Raw genomic sequence first — 21,660 nt, 5'->3', positions numbered from 1 at the left:
AGTTATAAAGTAGCTAAGTCCTGAGGATGCAATGTACAGCATGGTGACACTAGTTAATACTGCATGGTATATTTGAAAGTTTCTAAGAGTAGATTTTACAAGATTTTATAAGCCTTCTCATCACAAAAGAAAAACATTTGAAATGATGTGTGGTATTGAATACTAACTAGACATATTATGGTGATTGTTTTGCAAGGTATACGAATATCAAATCATGTTGTATACCTGAAACTACTACAATATTATATGTGTATGTCGTTATACATCAAAATATAATAATAATAGAAATACAGTGCACAATAAATGTAATGCACTTGAAAGTGAAAATGTGAGTTGCTCTGTCATGTCCAACTATTTGTGACCCTTTGGACTGTAGTCTGCCAGGCTCCTCTGACCATGGAATTCTCCAGGCAAGAATACTGGAATGGGTTGCCATGCCCTCCTCCAGGGGATCTTCCTGACCCAGGGATCGAACCCGGGTCTCCCACATTGCAGGCAAATTCTTTACAGTCTGAGTCACCAGGGAAGCCTCACGCCCAAAACCGTCCTCACCCCTGCCCCGCCCAGGTCCATGGAAAAATTGTTTTTCATGAAACTGGTCCCTGGTGCCAAAAAGGTTGGGGAATTAGATAGACATGGCCCCTGCTTATGAAAGTTCTTTGCCCAGAAAGAAGAGACAGACCACAGACCATGTATATGACATAGGAAAGGAAATGGAAAACAGAAGAGAGCTTGGGCAGGAAGGGCTACACAGACACTCAAGAGGGGTCCTAGGAAGGCTGGTGAGGGTAACAACGTTGTTTGGTCTGAAACCAAAGCTTCGGCACCCAACCACTACACAGAACTCCCAAACCACTTCCTGACCGCCCACTTACCCTTTAACCTTTCAGTTGTGGTCTCTCAAGCATTGACTAGAGGAAGAATGATTAGATTCTTGTACTTCACCCCACTTCCTAGGTTCAGAGAATCTGCCTTCGAATGCAGGAGACACAGGAGATGTGGGTTCAATCCCTGGGCTGGGAAGATCCCCTGGAGGGAGGAAACTAACTCATTCCAGTATTCTTGCCTGGAGAATCCCATGGACAGAGGAGCCTGGCAGCTACAGTCCATAGGGTCACTCGGCTGGAGTCTTTGTGAATGGCTGAAGTGACTTAAAGTGAAAGTGTTAGTTGCTCAGTCGTGTCCGACTTTTTTCAACCCCAAGGACTATAGTCCACCAGGCTCCTCTGTCCATGGGATTCTCCAGGCAAGAATACTGGAGTGAGTTGCCATTTTCTTCTCCAGGGGATCTTCCCAACTGAGGGATTGAACCCAGGTCTTGAGCATTGCAGACAGATTCTTTACCACTGAGCCACCAAGGAAGCCCAGAAATGACTTCAGTTCAGTTCAGTAGCTCAGTTGTGTCCAACACTTTGCGACCTCGTGGACTGCAGCACACCAGGCTTTCCTGTCCATCACCAACTCCCGGAGTTTACTCAAACTCATGTCCATTGAGTCGGTGATGCCATCCAACCATCTCATCATCTGTCGTCCCCATCTTCTGCCTTCAATCTTTCCCAACATCAAGGTCTTTTCAAATGAGTCAGTTCTTCTCATCAGGTGGCCAAAGTATTGGAGCTTCAGCCTCAGCATCAGTCCTTCCAATGAATATTCAGGACTGATTTCCTTTAGGATGTACTGGTTGGATCTCCTTGCAGTCCAAGGGACTCTCAAGAGTCTTCTCCAGCACCACAGTTCAAAAGCATCAATTCTTTGGTGCTCAGCTTTCTTTACAGTCCACTTCTCACATCCATACATGACTACTGGAAAAACCATAGCTTTTACTAGATGGACCTTTGTTGGCAAAGTAATGTCTCTGCTTTTTAATATACTGTCTTGCTGAGAAGCAACTTACCACACATGCAAAATAATTCCCAGGCCCAAAATCAGGTAACACAGAGGGTGTGCTGTGGACAACGTGTTGTTGTTCAATTGCTCAGTTGTGTCTGACCCTTTGTAACCCCATGGACTGCACTCACCAGGCTCCTTGTCCTTCACCATCTCCCAGAGCTTGCTCATGTCCTTTGAGTCAGTGATGCCATCCAACCATCTTGTCCTCTGTTCTTCTCTTCTCCTTCTGCCTTCAGTCTTTTCCAGCATCAGGGTCTTTTCCAATGAGTTGTCCCTTTGCATCAGGTAGCCAAAGTATTGTAGCTCAGCATCAGTCCTTCTATTGAATATTCAGGGTTGGTTTCCTTTAAAATTGACTGGTTTGATCTTGCAGTCCAAAGGACAACGTGTATTTTCATTAATTTCATACAGAATTTCCCTGATATGAATAATGGTATAGATTGAATCAAATTGGCCTGCTGAAATGCTAATGTCCATGTGATGGTATTTGAAGTTGGTGCTGTGGGAGGTAATTAGGCTTAACTGTGGTCCTGGGGTGCATCCCTCATGATGGGATTAGTGCTCTAAGAGGAAGTGATCAGAGTGTGCTGTCTCTCCACTCTGTGAGGACAAGAAAGCAGCACTCTGCAAACTTGGAAGCAGGTTGTCAACAACACCTTGATCTTGGACTTGCCAGCCTCCAGTGGGAAATAACCATCTGTTGTTTAGGCCACTCAACCTTTAGCATTTTGTTGTATCAGTCCAAGTTTACTAAGACAGGTAACGACTATATAATTTTCATATAGAAAAGTGCTATAGGCAACAATCTGTGAGATGGAGATGTGTGTGGCTGGATCTATTTTGAAGCTAACATACCGCAGCAAATGTACTTTGAAACTTATATTGTGTGTTTATTTGGGGCAGGGATGGGACCTAAATTCCTATGGATGCATGCATGCTAAGTCGCTTCCGTCATGTCCGACTCTTTGTGACACTATGGACTGTAGCGTGCCAGGCTCCTTTATCCACGGGGTTTTCCAGACAAGAATACTGGAGTGGGTTGCCATGCCCTCATCCAGGGGATCTTCCCAATCCAGTGATCGAACCTGCATCTCATGTCTCCTGCATTCGCAGGTGGATTCTTTTAGCGCCACCTGAGAAGACCCTAAATTCCTATAACGACCTCTTATTGCTTCCACTGTTCATCTGGCCATTCAACAAGTATTTATCAGTACTGGTGTGCCAGGCACGACCCTAGGTAAGTGGAGACATAGAAGTGCACAGAGTTCCTGCCTGTATTAGTGGGATGAAGCAGGTAATGGAGTACAGAGCACTTGAGCTTCAGAGGAAAATTACCCATTATCTAAAGAGCACACATTTCCAGTGCCTAGCCTTTCCTTCACTGTCCTAGAGATGTCTTACAACTATGACAGCAATGCAAATAATTCTTGCCTATAAACATGCAAATTGGGGAATTCCCTGGTGGCTCAGTGGTTAAGACTTCGGGCTGGCATTAGATCTCTGGTCAGGGAACTAAGATCCTTGTAAATCTCACCGAGAAGCCTTAAATTAAAAGGTAAAAAGCAAATGAATAAATATATAAAATGCAAATTAACTCTGAGCTTCTTTTGTGTCTATTTGCATATCTGTTGCAACACTCCTTTATTCTGTATAAATTTGCCCTTTTCCTGACTTCTCTTGAACAGATTATAACATCTGCTTGGTTCCCTCATTTAATTAGTGTTAAATACTTAATATTTTATAATGTATGAGAATCATGACTTTTTTGTTGTTGGGGGGGTGGCGATTATCCTTTGACACAATGAGTAAGCGCCTAGCACGCTCATAGTGTAATGTATTATGGAGAAAATAAAGCAGAGAATAGAGGTGGGTGGTGGTGGTCCGGAAAGACCGTCCGGAATAAAAATGCTAGAGAATTCATTATCTGAGACTCAAATTAACGGGGCGTCGTCTATTTTATCTGGCAAGCCTTGTGAGGTTGACTTGACGAATGCTGATCTGGTTGCGGGTCTGGATAACCAGCCGCGAGGCCGCCTAGCGCTGAGTGGAAGGCTCTCGGCGAGGCTGAGCCCACCTGCCCGGGCCTGCGCGGAGGCGGGACCTGGTCGATGGGCGTGGTCACACCGGCCCCGCCCCGTCACGTGCTGGCCCTCGCCTGCCGCGTCGGCAGCCCAGGAACGCTGCAGACGCCGGCGGCTGAAGCGCAGGGGCGGCCGCGGCCTCGGCGGCGGGGGCTGGGCCCATGGCGACGGCGACGGCGGTGGCGGCGGGGGCCGGCGCCGCGGCGGGAGCTGAGTCGGCCGAGGGGCCCCGGGTGCCGGCAGCGGCGCTGGAGCTGTGGCTCAGTGAGTAGCCGGGGCTGCCTCTCGGCTCGGGCGCAGCGCTCCACGTGAGGCCTCGCTTCCCGCCTCCCCGGGCCTTTCTTCTGAGGCTGGCGGGTGGGCAGGTGGCCGCGGGAAGGCTGGCGCCCGAGGAAGCAGGCAGGGCCCGGCACGGGTGGGAGGATCTCCTCGGCGGGCCTGGAGAGGAACCCCAGGAATCTGCCGCGGCTGCGGGCCCGAGGCTAGGCGCTCTGCGCCCCCCTGCCCCCATCGCGGTGCATAAACAGTGTTAGCAACATAATGGCTACGGTTTATTGAGCTCCGTTTATATGCCAAACACTGCTAAAGGGCATTTCAGCCGTTAATCCTTATTACGACCCCTAGAGACAGCTTCGGTTACTAACCTCGTTCTGGAGAAGGGCACTTTTAGACTTAGCTGTGCAACACACCCATCCTCTGGGAAAGAACTCTTTCTGGTTCCCGACTTTAATGTCAGAAGAAGCCCTTTAAATCTTTTGTGCGAGTTCCTTCTATTGTCTCATGTAAGACTCATGGCAGTCCTAGGGGTAGTTACTGTCCCTGCGTTACCGATTGGGGTCTTGAAATTCCAAGAGAACAAAGCATATACTCCTTGTATTGGGTTCTGTTGGGTGCTGGGAGTACTAAGATGCTCACAAAGATATATTTAAGTAGGTGATAGGAGCAGCACTTTGCTACATTAAGGCAAATGGGAGGGATACTGGGCTTGTTTAAGGTGCAGTGGTGGGAGTTGGTTTGTTTACGAGGGGGTTGTCTTCAGGGGACATAGCATTTGAGTGGACAATGGAGGCGACAACATGTCAAATGCAGGAAACTGCAAGTGCAAAAGCTGGGGGAAAGGAGAGTGTGGAGCATTCTGGGAGGAAGGAAGTCTGCCGCAGGAGTGCAAAGACTAAAGAGACTGTATGGCTAACTGGGGCGAGATCTTACAGGGTCTCGTGGGCTGCAGAAAGGAGTTCAGAGTTTATCCTTGATGTATTCGGGGAGACGTCAGGGCCTGGAACTCTGATCAAGTGTGCATGCGTGCTGTCTTGTCTCACTCTTTAGCGGCCCGGTGGACTGTAGCCCGCCAGGCTCGTCTGTCCATGGGATTTCCCGGGCAAGAATACTGGAATGTTTTGCTATTTCCTACTCCAGGGGATCTTCCTGACTGCCTCCTGCACAAGCAGGTGGATTCTTTACCGCTGTGCCCCCTGGGAAGCCACTCTGATCAAGTACCTCTGTTAAAAGCATCACCTGCAGCTGTGTGAAGAGCTGAATTGGTTAGGGATGGGAGAGTCCAGGCAGAGAGCAGATGAAAAGCTCTTCTGGTAGTGTGTTGGGACTGAAGTACAAAGGTATTGGGATGAAGAGTAGAAATAATTAGCTAGTTCAATCAGCAGCCTTACTGCATTAGAATAGAGGCAGGGGACCAGAGGTATCAAGGTTGGATTGCTGGTTTCAGGTTCAGGTAACTGATTGGTTACAGATGCTTCACTTGTGGAGTTTGAGGTGCTTGTGGCACAAAGAGAAGCTCTCTGGGCAGTTGGTTGACTCCAGAGGGTAACAACTGGAGGTCAACTTGAGACCTTCAGTTCATTAGCAGTGAGCTTGTCTGTGCACATTAGGAAGAACAGAGTTTGCGCATGGAGCATCTCAACATGGAAGAAGCAGGGTTGGGGGGCGTGGGTGCTGGGGTGGGAAAGCAGTGCTGAGAGAGAAGGTGGAGCCTACAGGCTGCTGGGAGGGGGCGAGTGCAGGTCTGTAAGGACGGTGTAGTTGGTAGGTGGTTTTGCTGCTGAGAAAGAGAGAAGGAGGATGGGGGAACTTTGCATTTGGCAACTGAAAGATTACTGAGTTATCTCAGTGTCAAATGGTGGGGACAGAAAGAAGGTGGTTGACTAGGAGGCAGTGGAGTTGCAAAAGTCAAGTGGGCTGGGTTAGAGACCAGCCGAACGCTGACCCAGGTGGGGGAGAAAAAGGGAACCAAGACTGTTTAGGAGGGCATCCTTAAAGCTCCAGCTGTTTTAGGCCATTGGGGTCCTAAAGTTCTGAGATCTTCCAGTCATTCGGGTAGGGCTAGAACCTATCCCAACAGTACAGACCCCCTTCCCAGTCCAGCAACCAAAAATGCCTCCAGATGTGCCCTGGGACAGAGGGCCCACCTCTTCCCCTCTGCACCTGAGATCCTCTGAGTTTGGGCTTTGGAGTGTTGAGTGGACTGCAGAAATGTATCTTGTAGTCTTTGTGGTTGTGCGGTTTCCACCTCCCTGCCCCTGCCTGCCATAGGAGCAGAGAAAGTAACTGTTGAACCAGACTTGTGGGGGTTGGGGCCCAGTGGAGGTGGTACGTGGATGGACGTGCGCTGGAGAGGCTGGTGGTGGGGAAGGACTGGAGTGTAGTTGAAGAAAGTCCCTGAGTCTAGGCTGGATGGAGAAGGAAGTCACTCCAGGGGCACGTGAAGACCCCAGAGCTCATCTCACTGACGGATCTTACCTCAGCAAGCAAGGCAGCTGTGTCCCTAAGGCTGGAATGTAATAGCCCCACTGGGGTTCAGATGGTAAAGAATCTGCCTGCAACGCATAAGACCCAGGTTCGACCCCTGGGTCAGAAAGATCCCCTGGAAAAGGAAATGGCAACCCACTCCGGTATTCTTGCCTAGAGAATCCCATGGAGAGAGGACCCCGATGGGCTACAGTTCATGGGGTCCTAAAGAGTCAGACTCGACTGAGCGACTGGCGCCTTGGGGTTGTGAGGATCAGGGGAGTTCGTGCGTCTCAAGCACACGGAACAGTGCCTGTGTGCAGTGCTAGCTATTATCATCACTAGTCTTCTTAGTAGAGAGTGGAAGAAACAAACTCATACTGTTTGCCAGAAAAGGAAAAACACTGGACCTAGAATTGGGAAGGAGTAGTTCCCGAAAGGAACGCCAGGAACCTGTTTCACCAGAAGCTCAAGCTTTAAAAATACAAGTAGCAGCTTCTGGGCGTTTTGCAGCCCCCACCCCCCACCACTTAGGTTATTTTGGGTGTTGTTCCACATGACCGCATTTAGAGCTGCCTTCTCCTTGTTAATGAAAAGCCTCCTGTGCCTGGCGGCATGGGGTGCTATGCTCGATTTAACCAGCGGAGTCTTGACTGTTAACAGCAGCGCTGGGGCCTCATGGTCTCAGCTCTGCTAGTGCTGCCAGGGAGGCATTAGCTTAGTTGGATGCTCTGTAATCTTTCTTCTTCCATCTGCTTGGACCTACTCCCAGGTGATAAGTCCTGTCCTCCAGCTTCACTTTTCTGCCTCCCTTGGGGATGAGAGTGGTCTGGATTTCGAGCTATTTATATTCTCCCAGCTTCTCTAGAACTGAGCTGATTCTTTATCTCGGACCCATCATTCCTATGGTGGATCTGGGCCATTCAGCACTGCTTGCTGTCCGGGTTGGTGTGTATCTGCCCCACGCAGTGCATACTCACTGCCGCAGGATTGAGTTCCAAGTGTTCTCAAGGTGACTGCTTCCCCACAGCCCCAGGGCTCCCCTGACTAGCACTGGCTGCTCTAAACGCCAGGGTCATGGCTCTGGGGGTGGGGGGGTGGCTGATGTGAGATGATTTGACTTTTGAATTAGTCACTGTTAGATGAACCATTCAGGGAATTCCCTGGCGGTCCAGTGGTTGGGATTTAGTGCTTTCTCTGCTGTGACCTGGGTTCAGTTCCTGGTCGGGGAACTAAGATTCTGCAGACTTGCAGCAGGCCCCCTAAACACCCCCCACCGTCCCGGGGCGGGGGGAAGCCATTTCACTCACAGCTGGAGGGCTCGACTTTCTTTTTTTTTTTTTAATTTAAAAAAATTAAAAAAATTTTTTAAATCCTCTGGGAATTACCGTCTCTGGACCTGCTCAAGGCCACTGAAATAGCTTGGCAGGATGGGATTAGGTGTTTGGAGACCCGGTTATTTCAGAACTGGAGTAGCCATCTCCTGGTGTCAGCAGTATGTCCAGCCAGCTGGTCAGACTTTGAATAGTGAAAGATGAATCATTCATTCATCAGTAGGTATCCTTGCTGATGACTGTCTAGGTGCTGGAGGGTGGGAAGGTGAATGAGACAGGCCTCCTTCCTGCCTTAGGGAGCTGATAACTTAGTGGTAAAAAGGTCAAAGAACCTAGTTCCCGAAAGAGGCCCTGTCTTTGTCAGAGATCTGAAGACTGACATTTGGGCCGCGGAATTGGGCAGACCTGAGATTTTTTTTTTTTTGTCATTTTCCAGTTTTGTGACTGGGCAGATTTCTTCATCTATAAAATGCTGAGCTAACATTAGTACCAGCTTCAGTTTTCTGAGGATTACAGGAAAGGAATGCTAGGAAAGCACTCAGCGTCATGTCTGACACAAAGCAAGTTCTTAAAAAACAAAGTTGGGGGGCGGGCAGCAGCTATGACTATTATTGCAGTTATTTGGGAGCTGTGAAAAACCTTGAGGGAATCCTTATGATATAGCAAATTTTAAAACTTACTTTTTAGATCTTTTTGCTGCTTTGCCCTGGTTATGGGTTTAGAACATTATTTAAGCTTGTAGAGTTTTTTTTTTTTTTCCCCCCTTCCTTTCTTTGGAAAACCTGGTGACTTGGTGGTAGGGGAGGAGGGAGAGAGCTGGATTCTGCTTGATGAACAGGGTCCTACCTGCTCTTCTCTGCCTCTGGGTCATAGAGCACCGCTCCCCAAACCCCCAGGCCACAAACTGGTACTGGTCAGGTTGCGGCAAGTAAGCAATCGGGCTGCACAACAGGAGGTGAGCGGCGGGTGAGTGAGTGAAGCTTCATCTGTTAATATATTTACAGCTGCTCCCCATCATTATTACTGCTTGAGCTCCACCTCCTGTTGGATTAGTGGTGGCATTAGATTCTCATATGAGAGCCAACGGTAAATGTAATGTGTTTGAATTATCCTGAAACCACCTCCCCCACCCCACCCCCTCCGCGTCTGTGGAAAAATTATTTTCCATGAAACTGGCCCCTGGTGTCCAAAAGGTTGGGGAACTGCTGCCACACAGTCACGTGTTGAGGTCTGAAAGTCTTTTAGGTGTCAAGCTTGACCCTGTCGTGAACTGAAGCTTTGTGAAGTTTTAATGATACAGAAAGAAGTAGTTCAAGCGAGTCAGATCTCCTTTTTTCATTAATTTCTATTGGAGTATCGTTGCTTTGTAGTGTCGTGTTAGTTTCTGCTCTACAGCAAAGTGAATGAGTTATGCATATACATATATCCACTTCTTTTTAGATTTCCTTCCCCTTTAGGTCACCACAGAGCATTGAGTAGAGGTCCCTGTACAGTGGAGTCAGATCTCCTTAATCAGACTCTCTCGAGTATCACTGCTTTCAGTTTATTTCCTGAGTAATTATTTTGTGCCTATGCCTAAGGCACTGTACCAAGCATTATAGGGAACATAGTGTTTCTGCCTTAGTTTTGAACAGACTTTTGAAGTTTAAGTGTACTAAGTCGTGTACATATTTTTAAAGGAAAACACAAAGACTGTTACAAGATTGTCTGTCTTTTATTGATTACTGTTTGCTGCTATACTGAGTATTTCAGACACTGTCTTCTTTTAAGATTCATTTATTTGTTTGCACTGGGTCTTCGTTGCCGCTTGCAGGCTTTCTCTAGTTGTGGCAAGTGGGAGCTACTCTGGTCGCGGTGCATGGACCTCTCATTGCAGTGGGTTCTCTTGTTGCGGGGCATGGGCTCGAGGTGCACAGGCTTTGGTGGTTGCAGGATGTGGACTCTGTAGTTGTAGTTCACAGGCAGATGGAGTCCTAACCAGTAGACCACTAGGGAAGCCTTAGACAGTATCTTTTGAGAATCTCATGATATCCCACAAGGAAGGTACTGTTTTCCTTATTTAACAGTTGAGGAAACTAGGGCTCTGAGAGTCCAATGACATGTTACTAATAAAGGATGGAGCTGGAGATCCCTGTCCTAGAAGAGCAGGTAGGATGTGGGTCTTCTGAGATGGAAGAGATGGCTTCTGTTTTGTGGGGGTCAGTGATAGATTAAGAAAGTCCTTATGAAGGGGCATTTGAATTGGGATTCGAAGGGTGAAGAGCGTTTTGAAAGGTAGGACATAGAGAAAGAACTTTGAGGAGGAAAAAGGTGAGGAGCATGGGGAAACTGATAACCTGATTGCTTTGCTCTTCTTTGTTGTCTCTGTTCACTTGGGATGGGGCTGACGGGTGGGAAGGTGGAGGATTGAGTACCTGTCCTTTGAATCTCATTGTTGAGCTAGGGGCACGCGACTTCCACGTGACAAAAAAGCGACTGCCATCTGGAAAGTTAAGTTCTAGTTGACTGTGGAGTCTTTTTTGTTTTTAATTATTTATTAATTTTTGGCTGCGCTGGGTCTTCATTGCTGCATGAGCGCTTTGACTAGTTGCAGTGAGTGGGGGCTACTCTTCAGTTGCAGCGTGCAGACTTCTCATTGCGGTGACTTCTCTTGTTGCGGAGAACAGGCTTTAAGTACGTGGGCTTCAGTAGCTGTGGTTCCTGGGCTCTAGAGCACAGGCTCAGTAGTTGCTAAGGCTTAGTTGCTTTGCAGCATGCGGGATCTTCCTGGACCAGGGATCGAACCTGTTTCCCCTGCACTGGGAGGTGGATTCTTAACCACTGGACCACCAGGAAAGCCCCTGTAGACTTTTAAGTAATCAGAAGGGAGGAGAATTCATTGGGGCTGGAGCAGTGGAGGAGGCTTTTGGGAGCAGATGGAAATTCAGAATGACCTTGAGAATGAATAGAGAAGTGGACATTCAGGCAAAAGGAATAGGGTCAGAAGTATGACCATAAGAATTACTTACTTGCAGAGTTTGAAAGAGCTTCTCTGTCAGGACCAATAAGAAGTTTCATTGGAGAGCCGGCTAGTCCAGGATAAGCTGGACAGAGGGGAGTAGGGGAAATGTTATGAAAAGGCAGGACAAAGACAGTCTCGGCAACTACTTCATGAGAATGTGGCTTGTTGCAGTTGGAAAGCCGGGCCTGTGGAATGGGCATCCTTGCTGGGACAGGGATTCTAGGCGGCAGCAGTGGGAGGGGAAGAAGCTGCTACCATCTAGCACCAGGAAGGAGTCACACAAAGATTCCGGGAAGTCAGGGATTGCCCCACCCCTCAGTGGAGCGTGGGCTTACATTAGGCCTTCTGATAAGCCCCCTTTCTCCAGGTGTTTCCTGCTGTGGGCTGTGCCCTGGTCCCTTCATGCTGCATGTCCTCAGATTACATACAAATAAGAATGTTCTGGCGGGGAGACCCTAGTGTGACTGGAAGTGGGTTCCTTGGGCATATGTGTATGGTAGCAGAGAGAAACAGCATTCTGCGGAGTGAAGGCAAGAAGGTCCTCTTGTCAGAAAGGATAAGCCACTGATGTGGAGAAGCTGCTTAGGTAGGACAGAGGATTTCAATAAGCGGAGGCTCAGGTTTCGGCCTGTTACTTCGGGGACATGCTGGGAGCTGCTCAGGGCTTCACTGTAAGCTCTAGTCTTCCTGTCACATGGCTGAGGAGCTTCCAGGTTCTTGGTGTGTTATGCTCAAGTCGCGAAATCTCCCAGTGACCACCAGGGAGCCGATATCCGATGCAAAAGCAAGAGAGTTTTTATTACCAAGTTCGAGCTGGGGCCCCACTGTTACTGACGCAGCGGCTATAGGGAGGAGCCCTGGGTTTTGGATGACATTGCTTATATAGGGAGTGTTCATGAAAAAAAGGATTTCTAGGTAGGGGGACGTCTGATTGGCCACTTTCTTTCGAAGGGTTGTGTGTTGGTTTTTGATCGGTCCCTATCACCTAGGTAGACCACAAATTCCTGAATGTTAAGTCAGGAGATTCTGGTCTGGGGTCCTATTGGCTCGTGGGTGGTGGGGTGAGGTCAGGGGATTTCCAAAGGCTCTTTTCCCGGAACCTTACAAAATGGAGTTTTTCTGTTAACAAAATGGAGTAGCTTAGATACTTCAGGTGGTCCCTGGTGGTCCAGTGATTAAGAATCCGCCTGCCAGTACAGGGCACATGAGTTCAGTCCTTGCTCCAGAAAGATTCCACATGCTGTGGAGCAACCAAGCCCACACGCTGCAACTTGAGAAAGCCCAGTGCAGCCAAAAAATGAAAATAAAAAATAAAAAAGAAGCTTGCAGGTTGTGGCCTATGCGTAGATGCTGGCCTGTACCCATCCTTGTTGCAGGGCCACAGTGGGGGGTCAGCATGGGGATGAAGAAGGTGCACATAAGCCAACCCCTGCACTGGGAATGGAGCCCCTTTCAGGATAGCAGCTGGGTAACCAATTTGCTTGTTCATGCAGTCAGCAGTCCCTGAGTCATGGGCCATTCCCGTGCCTGAGTGATGAGTATGGTCGACCCCTCAGCTGTCTGCTTGCTGGGTCCCATCCTCAGGAGGTGTGATATACACAGTCCTTGGCTGTTGTCTTATTTTGAGGGGTGGAGATGTGGAGTGGTGTGTATGTTTCCCTTTATTATACTTCAGTTTTACTTTTTATTTCCTTGACAGATAAAGCCACGGACCCAAGCATGTCAGAACAGGATTGGTCAGCTATCCAGAATTTCTGTGACCAAGTGAACACTGATCCCAGTGGGTAAGGTGACGTCACACCCATGCCCGACTTCTACAGGCACCTCAGACTATGCGTGCCTGCCTGTGTTTCTCAGGATTGTTTTACGTAGCTTGGGCTTTGTTTCCTTTTTTCCTCCCTCCATGATCTACTGAGTATGTTATTTTTCTAGAAATAGCAAATTCATGTAGTTTTCTTTAAAAAAAAAAGTTTGTAACTGGCAATTATTTTAAAAATTTTAAATAGTTTTTATGAAACACTGCTGTTGAGGAGCTCTCTGAATGTTAGGGATAGACTGTAACTAGGGTACATAGTAATGTGAAAGATCAGTGTGCTCCTATTAAAAAAATTTTTTTTATTTGCAGATTATACTATATTTAGCAGCATATTTCTGAATGTCCATTTCAGAGCCGCAGTAGATGCTTTTGTTGTTGTTTAGTCACTAAGTTGTATCTGACTCTTTTTCGACCCCATGTAGCCCACCAGGCTCCTCTGTCTATAGGATTTCCCAGGCAAGAATACTGGAGTGGATTGCCATTTTTTTTCCTCCAGGGGATCTTCCCGACCCACAGATTAAACCTGGGTCTCCTTCATTGGCACCCCACTCCAGTACTCTTGCCTGGAAAATCCCATGGGCGGAGGAGCCTGGTAGGCTGCAGTCCATAGGGTCGCTAAGAGTCAGACACAACTGAGCGGCTTCACTTTCACTTTCCTGCATTGGAGAAGGAAATGGCAACCCACTCCAGTGTTCTTGCCTGGAGAATCCCAGGGACGGGGGAGCCTGGTGGGCTGCCGTCTATGGGGTCGCACAGAGTCGGACACGACTGAAGCGACATAGCAGCAGCAGCAGCTCCTGCATTGCACGCGAGTTCTTTACTACTGAGCCACCAGGGAAGCTTGTTAAGCTAATTTAAATACAGTCTTTTTTTTTTTTTTTTAAGAAAAAGCAGAGGAAGAGAGGTTAAGATTTTATTGAATTTGATTTCTGAAGTGTCTGAATGGGAACTTTTTTTCCCACCTAATTTTCGGCCATGAAGCACGGCCTGCAGGATCTCAGTTCCCCAACCAGGTATCAAACTGCCTCCTGCAGTGGAGGTGTGGTGTCTTAACCATTGGACCGCCAGGGAAGTCCCCTGGATAGGAACTTGAGGAGTGAGTCCGTTATCCAGATATTTTATCTCCATGTTGCTGAATATTCATTTTGAAGGGAACAAGAAGTTTGATCACGTTTTCTGCTCCAGGGTTGACTGAGCAGTTCTCAAATAACAAATAAGGTCTGTGCTGCTCTAGACCAAGTTACATACAGGTCTGAGAGCTGTAGGGGTGGGTGGACTGGGGAGAGGATGGCGTGTTCTGGAAGCGTAGCTGTGAGACGTGGGGGTGGCTGGGGGCCGACCTCCTTCGGGGGCTCCTGCGTGGTCGTGTGCAGTCACATCCTGCCTCTGCTCTGGGACCCAAGCTCCTGGGGGAGAGGGGACTTGACCGAGCATGCTCAGCCAGACCAGTTGGTGTGTTCCTCTCCACCCAGAGTCTTTTTTTTCCCTTAGCTCAACCCATGCGCCCTGGCTGCTGGCCCACAAGATCCAGTCTCCGCAAGAGAAAGAAGCTCTTTATGCCTTAACGGTGAGTTTGGCTTACCCCTTAGCCTTAGCTCTCCTGTCCCAAGGCTAGCATTTCAGTGTGGGAAAGAGCCTCTGAGAGGTTCACCTTCTCTGGCCTTCAGAACGCAGGCTAGAGGGAGTTCTGGGCTCAGATTGCCCCATTGTAGATCTGTTCCTGGAGAGTAGCATTGAGGCTGCCTTGCAGGAAGGAAAGGAAGGCTTTATTTCCTTTTGCCCTTGTTAGACCAGGACTGGCAAGGTCAAGTGTCCACAGGGCCAGACTGGTAACATAAGTGAGTGAGCCACCTACGGGCGGAACCAAAGAACCAGAGAGACCACGTCCAGTCTAAAGAGGGCAGCTACACAGCAGGACCCGCTGGCTATTGCCAGGGATGAGTTTGGGCCCAGTGTTGTTAGAACTTCCTGTTTAAGAGAAACTGGAAATCCAGATAAAGTCTCAGGATTTTTTAGTATCAGTGACTGATTTGAAATGTTAATGGTGTGTCGACCAAAGAAAACATTTACAGGCCCAGTTTGTCACTTGAATGCCAGCAGGTAACCCATAGTTTGACAGTTCTTGAATATTCCACGTCTGATTTCTGCCTCTGAGGAGAAAGAAGGAAGTGATTGTCTGACCAGTTTCACCTGCTCAGAGGGTCTCCATAAAAGGTGGGGTGACCTCAGAGTCCCCCACCGAGCGGTTTCCTGGACATACCTGTCAGTTACAACAAGAGCAAACAAGTGCTTTTTTACTTAATCTGAAAGTCTCACCCTTTCTCCCAAACTTTAGTGACCACAGTCTTGAGCTATGGTTCCAACCAATACTTAACAGGTTTGGAACGAGCTGTGGAGCCAATGGCTTCACCTTCTCGTGGGGGTCCTGTGTCTGTGCAGGTGCTGGAGACGTGTGTGAACCACTGTGGGGAGAAGTTCCACAATGAGGTGGCCAAGTTCCGCTTCCTGAACGAGCTCATCAAAGTGCTGTCCCCAAAGGTGAGCGCCCTGGGCCTGGCTCCTCTCTGTGCCACTCAATTGTGGGTGTCACTAAGACCTTACAGGTTAAGAGCTCAGCTCTACCTAGACTACGTCTACTTCAGACAACCGTCATAAGTCTTAGGGATCCCCAAGCTACATGCACTTCTGCCCGACCAGCTACTAGTTCAGAGGTTCCTCTGACCCCCTCTGCCAGGTTGCCCAGTTCACTGGATGGAGAGATTCACAGAACACAGAGAAGCACTATACTTCATAATATCCTTTTATTAAAGGGTGTAAATGAGATACATAGTTCCAGTCCTCTGATCACATGGTCAGCCCCTCCCTTGAAGCTAGGTGTCCACCAGGAATGTTCAGCATAAACTTGGGTATGGTCCCTAGGGAGGACTTGTAAATAACAAAGACCTTCCTGTCACTTAGGAAATTCCAAAGGTCTTTGAAGTTCTGTGCCATGAGGAACTGAGGAGAAAGGTCAAATATTTTGGAAATTATATTATAGTATTATAATTACATATATAGTATATATGTAATTTCCAGAATTCTTTTATTTATGAGGATTAATAAATCCTTTTATTTAAGAGGATCTTTTATTAGTAGTAGTAGTATTGATTTTTGACCATGCTGTGTCTTGGTTGCGGCGAGCAGGGCCTCCTCTCTACTTGGAGTGTGTGCACATCTCGTGGGGATTCTCTCACTGCACGGGCCCTAGGGCACACAGACTTCAGTAGTTGCATTGTGTGAGCTCAGTCATTGGCGGCTCACAGGCTTAGTTGCCCCACGGTATGTTGGATCTTCCCTGAGCAGGGATCAAACCCGTGTCCCTGCATTGGCAGGCGGATTCTTAACCACTGGACCACTAGGGATTTCCTAAGAGGATCTTTTAAGAAATAATGATTCAAAACATTTGAGTTTCAGCAATTCCTTTCACTTTCACTTATACTTTCCAAATATATTTTTATTCTACACTCAAAAAAAATGAGTGCCCCCCGTGGCTCTAACCTAGGCCAGTACATGGTGGGATTGAATTTTCATGGCTTTGGAGGTTGACTCCTTGAAACTCAGAAAGAGTGCTGGGATCTGGTGCCAGATAATTTGTTCCCTCGCTGTGCCTGCCCTCTCAACCAACCTTGAGCAGCCTGCTTCTCAGCTGCCATCTCTTCAGTGATACTGTGGGCTGGGCAGTCTACTAATGAAACTGCCCAACTTGGATTTGAACCTAGCCAAAACTTAGATTGAGACTTGAACCTGTGGGCTGGGATTAAAACCCACTATCTCTCTCTCTTTTTTTAATTTTTAAATTTGACTGCAGCAGGTCTTGGTTGTAGCATGTGGAATCTAGTTCCCTAACTAGGGATCAAACTCAGGCCCCTTGCACTGAGAGCATGGAGTCTTAACTGCTGGACCACCAAAGAAGTCCCCACTATGTTTTAATTAAAATCAGGACTTCCTGAAGCTCAGGTTCTTTCGTTTTGTGTTTTGTTTTAATACTCAGTTAACAATGTTGTGATAGTCTCAGGTGAATAGCAAAGGGACTCAGCTACACATAGACATGCATCCACTCTCCCCCAAAACTCCACTCTCATCCGAGCTGCCACATGACATTGTGAAGCTCACGTTCTTTATGTCTCAGCACAGAAGGGATTCAGCAAGAGGCAGAATATAGATAAGTAGATTTATTAATACAGAATGCTTGTGAGGGTTGCAAGTGGGTAGGCAAGGGGGCTCTGTCCTGAGAACTAAGTGGGAAAACAGATTTGTTTGTAGAGAGGTACATACCGTAGATAGAATGTAGGCTGCCTCAGAAGATGAGAGTGGCCCTGAAATATGGGGTAGTTAGTTTTTGTGGGCTCAGTAATTTCATAGGGTAACAAGCGGGAGGATTCGTCCAACTATTTTATGAAAGGCGGGGTGGAGATTTCCAGGAATCGGGCCACTATTCTCCTTTTGGCCTTTCACGGTCGGGCTTGGGACTGTCATGGCTGTGTGTCTTTAGCTGATGTATTGCAGTGAGTGTGTAATGAGGCTCAAGGTCTACTAGAAATCGATCGCACCACCATCTTGCACTTATTCGGTTCTGACTAGTTTATGTTGTATCCTCAACATCTGTGTCATTCTTTGAAGGTTATGTCCTCCAGCCCTTTCTCCTGTCTCGCTAAGGCCCTTCAGCTCCGTAATTCCCTTTCCTTTTTATCTTTAGTACCTAGGCTCCTGGAGTACAGAAAAAGTTAAGGGAAGAATCATTGAAATACTCTTCAGTTGGACGGTCTGGTTTCCAGAGGACATCAAGATCCGAGATGCTTATCAGATGCTAAAGAAACAAGGTCTGACTACATTGCATTCCCTTCCCACAGTGGTGGTTCCTTCTTGCTTTTCTGTATAGTTTGTCATTTTGGGGTGAAAGCTGGAGATCTTGTGTCCAGTAGACACAGTAATCGAGGCTGATGCAAGTAATTTCAATCCCTGAAAGTGGGCAGACCTTTCCTTCTGGTTAGCAGGAATTGGGGCTTCCCTAATAGCTCAGTTGGTAAAGAATCTGCCTGTAGTGCAGGAGATCCCGGTTTGATTCCTGGGTCAGGAAGATCTGCTGGAGAAGGATAGTTTACCCACTCCAGTGTCCTTGGGCTTCCCTTGTTGCTCAGCTGGTAAAGAATTCAGCAGGAGTTGAGCTGGGTTTGAGATGGTTGTTGCTATAGTTACCCTTACTATACCAGGTTTCAGATTCCTCTGGTGTTGGCTTGTGTTTGAGGTGGGGGCTGATCACCTAGGGAGTTTCTCGCAGTATCTACTCTGCTCTCAGCTTTGGGTCTTCCTCTTGCTCTACATCTTAGAAGAGTTCTTATTCCATTGCCTATGCTGACAGTAGACCCTATTACTTGTTCCCTGATGCCCTTCGCCTGGTGCTAGTGGTGGTTCTGTTCTGATTAAGCCTCGCTCTTAGGAAGGCATGTGTCCCTGGTCTTGGAGGGACCTGTTTGTGATCCTGTTCCACCCCATCTTGGGCTGGGGCCAGGACATGTTGCATGTTGCACCCAGGGGTGCAGGCTTTTCTGTTCTTTTTTTCCAGCTGCCTTAGATTTTCACCTTTCTTCTGAGGACTGCAGGTGCGTTGTCTTTCCCCCGGCAGTGTGAGGCTTCTCTCTGGGGAGAGAAGGATTTCGGTGGGCCATCGAGCCTTTCCCATCCTCTTTTTGTGAGGCCCTTGGAGAATGAGCTTGTTCCTCTTGTGAAACGAGCTCCAGAGTATGTCCTGTGTCGAAGCTGGGAGTCCACGTTCCTTTTCTCTCAGGCTCTGTGGGAGGAACCAGATTTAGGATGGGCTATTTTTTTTCGCTGTCACATGCACTCAGTATTTTTTATGAGTATCAAAGATCCTACACTAATTTCTGGGCCCTGAGAGGTTGTGTGCCTGCACAAAATGGTCAGTATTTGTATAGTGTAAGGACCGTAGACTGCTCTCAGCTTTGGGTCTCGTCTCTGGGCTAGTCCCAGGGACTGCCTCTGCTCTGATTTAGTTGGCTCTGACCATCCCCGACTTGGGATTCTCCCAAGGGAGGATACAGAGCCTTGATCACGCCCTGGGTGTTTCCCTTTAAGGTCGCTGACAGTGTCTTCCTGGTGGGAGATCGGGAACCAGGGGTTTCTGGACTTTATACTGGATCTTGCTGAAGTCAGCAGGTATTTATATCAGCATATCCATGAATTGCATTTTTTAGGTATAATAAAGCAAGACCCTAAACTTCCAGTGGATAAAATCTTGCCCCCACCTTCCCCTTGGCCCAAGAGCTCCATCTTTGATGCTGATGAAGAAAAGTCAAAGGTAAGGAGCTTCTCCCTGACCGTGGAGGCCAACCTGGAGTCTGAGCTGACCTCTTCTTTGAGGGACTCCCCTCCAGTACCCTCTGATCTGAACTGGCATGTGGGGAGGTGGGGTGAGTTCTCTCTGGAGCAGAGAGAGGTGTCTTAGGGTCTGTATGTTGTCTTCGTGGAGAGGTCAAATAAGTGACCTATTCTTTGGGTCTTCCACCTTATCTGTTCGGTGTTCCTGAGGGAAAGAAGGTACAAAAGGCCAACCCTAGTGGGTAGTGTGGGGCGTCAGTCGTATCCAGAGTGTGTGGTGTTTGGGGAGGGGGAGTGGGGAGGAAAGCATGGGTTGCATGTCGGCTCAGATCAAAAGAGAAAGGATCAGTAAGCCCGATCTCGCCCGTTTTCATTCCATTCCTGCCTCCAGTATCGCTGCTCCTCAGACATCATTAAGGAGAGGGGAGGGAAAAGCAAGGTGGTCCAAACCTAGGCCACAACTCGAGGATAAGTCCAGGGTACCTCTGAAAGGTGGCAGTGCTTTTGGTTATTACTGTTCTCGGTCGCTCACAAGGTCTGGTGAGTGTAGGACCAGGAAGACTCCAGTCCGAAGATGGGTCTCTTCTGGTGCCCTCTGCCTTCCAGCCGCACCTGTCAGCTGTCCTCCTCCCTTGGATCTGGGTGCTCGCTGTGGGCAGGATGACCAGAGCTGTGCTGGGCTCTGGGCGGCTTTCCCTCGGGTCCTCTCCTGCGTGGTCCTCAGGAGGAGCAGGGGAAGAGGTGTGGAGTGGACTCCTGAGAAAGTCAGTCTGGTGTCAGCTTAGGCCAGCTGCTTAGACACTGCGGTGCTCAGAAAGATGGCTCTCCATCTTTCTTGCCATCTGTCCAACGAAGAGTGAGTGACTCCACGTGTCGGGCATTCCACTAGGCATTGGGAACAAAGTGGATGAGATTCCTGAGGTCTCTCACATCAGAGTATGTGGTCTAAGACTGCCTCAGCACTATTGACATTTTGGGCCAGTTAACTTCCTTGTTGGGGGCTGTCATGCCCTGGGAGGTGGGGTGTATAGATGTCCCTGACCTCTACCCACTGGATGTCAGTACTGCCCCCAGCTGTGACCACCGACAGTGTCTCCAGACTTGGCCGGATGTCTCCTGGGACATCCATCTCCATTCCCTGTTGAAACACCAGTGTTCTATGGGGAATGTCACAATGGTCATGATCGTTAAATTATTGCATCATTGTGAGGATTTGGTAAGGTAATGCATTTAATGTGCGAGCTGTTGTGGTGGGTAATTCTGCTGTTGCTGGTGCTATTGCTCTGGGCCGCTTGACACAGGGAATTAGTTTCACTGAGTCGTGTTCCCTTTCCAGCTTCTGACAAGGCTTCTGAAAAGCAACCATCCTGAGGATCTTCAGGCTGCAAACCGGCTGATCAAGAATTTGGTCAAGGAGGTGGGCATTTTCCAGGGGGTTCTGCAGAACCAGCATTTGACAGGGGCTGGACAGTGTAGGGAGATCTCCTGGAGGAGAGCTTGGGAACCCACTCCAATATTCTTGCCTGGACAGTTTCATGCATGGACAGAGGAGCCTGGTGAGCTATAGTCCATGGGTTTGCAAAGAGTCGGACACGACTGAAGCAACTTGGCAGCAGGGACAGTGTGTGTGTGTGTGATTGAGGGTGGGGGTCACAGTTAGCTGGAAGAAGAGACAACCGCCTAGCCCTGAACCAGGGAACAGCTGTGAGCTCCCTGAAGGGTAGCAAGGTGGTGCCTAGAAGCAGAAACTTCTGTGTGCTTCCAAGTACTTCTGTCCAAGAGCTCAAAGCATCTCACAGACCCCGGTTTCTGTCTCAGTGACCAGTGTTGGTGTGGGAATCCAGGTGTGGGATTTTCCTTTCCAGAGGGATGGAGGCTGGTACTATAGTGGACACATGCTCCCCGTTGTCTGTCCCAGGAATTCCAGACCTTGAGCATCTTCTTGCCCGCTGAGTGAACACTCCACCCACTCAGTGTTTCGGTGGCTTCCCTGAGCTCTGCACAGCACAGCATGCCTCTCCCGGCGCACATTCAAGCTTTATCCAGAGCGTCTGTCCCTCACTTCATCGTCTTTCTCCCGAAAGGAACAAGAAAAATCGGAGAAGGTGTCCAAGAGGGTCAGTGCTGTGGAGGAAGTTCGGAGCCACGTGAAGGTGCTGCAGGAGATGCTGAGCACGTACCGCAAGCCGGGACAGGCCCCGCCAGATCAGGCGGCCTTGCAGGTACTCTTTTCAAAAACAAAGGCAGGAAGGACTCAGTATGACTGACATACTAAGAATATGCACAGATTTCAAGAGGCCCTCACACAGTCAAAATAACAAGCATGTTCCTCACCCCCTCAAACTTCTCGTTCTCCTCCTCCTGTTCCTCCCTCTCTCCCAAGCAACCACTGATGGGTGTTTCCCCTTCTAGTTAGTTTGG

The 21,660-nt window shown here is 48.5% G+C and overlaps 1 protein-coding gene across 1 annotated transcript in view; it reads left to right on the top strand.

Annotated features, from left to right (window-relative positions):
* The first annotated feature begins 4,132 nt into the window (after positions 1-4,132).
* GGA2 (golgi associated, gamma adaptin ear containing, ARF binding protein 2) overlaps positions 4,133-21,660 on the top strand; it is a 30,748-nt gene continuing 13,220 nt past the window's right edge. Inside the window, exons 1-8 of the mRNA XM_040266605.1 lie at positions 4,133-4,235; positions 12,748-12,832; positions 14,356-14,431; positions 15,304-15,402; positions 17,600-17,723; positions 19,116-19,219; positions 20,576-20,656; positions 21,324-21,461. Coding sequence (XP_040122539.1) covers positions 4,133-4,235; positions 12,748-12,832; positions 14,356-14,431; positions 15,304-15,402; positions 17,600-17,723; positions 19,116-19,219; positions 20,576-20,656; positions 21,324-21,461 — 810 coding nt within the window. The remainder of the gene's footprint in view (positions 4,236-12,747; positions 12,833-14,355; positions 14,432-15,303; positions 15,403-17,599; positions 17,724-19,115; positions 19,220-20,575; positions 20,657-21,323; positions 21,462-21,660) is intronic.

Source organism: Oryx dammah, unplaced genomic scaffold, assembly GCF_014754425.2.
Source record: "Oryx dammah isolate SB20612 unplaced genomic scaffold, SCBI_Odam_1.1 HiC_scaffold_2, whole genome shotgun sequence".
Classification (NCBI taxonomy): Eukaryota; Metazoa; Chordata; class Mammalia; order Artiodactyla; family Bovidae; genus Oryx; species Oryx dammah.
The sequence above is the reverse complement of the archived record's forward strand: the minus strand, read 5'-3'. Positions and strand labels throughout refer to the sequence as shown.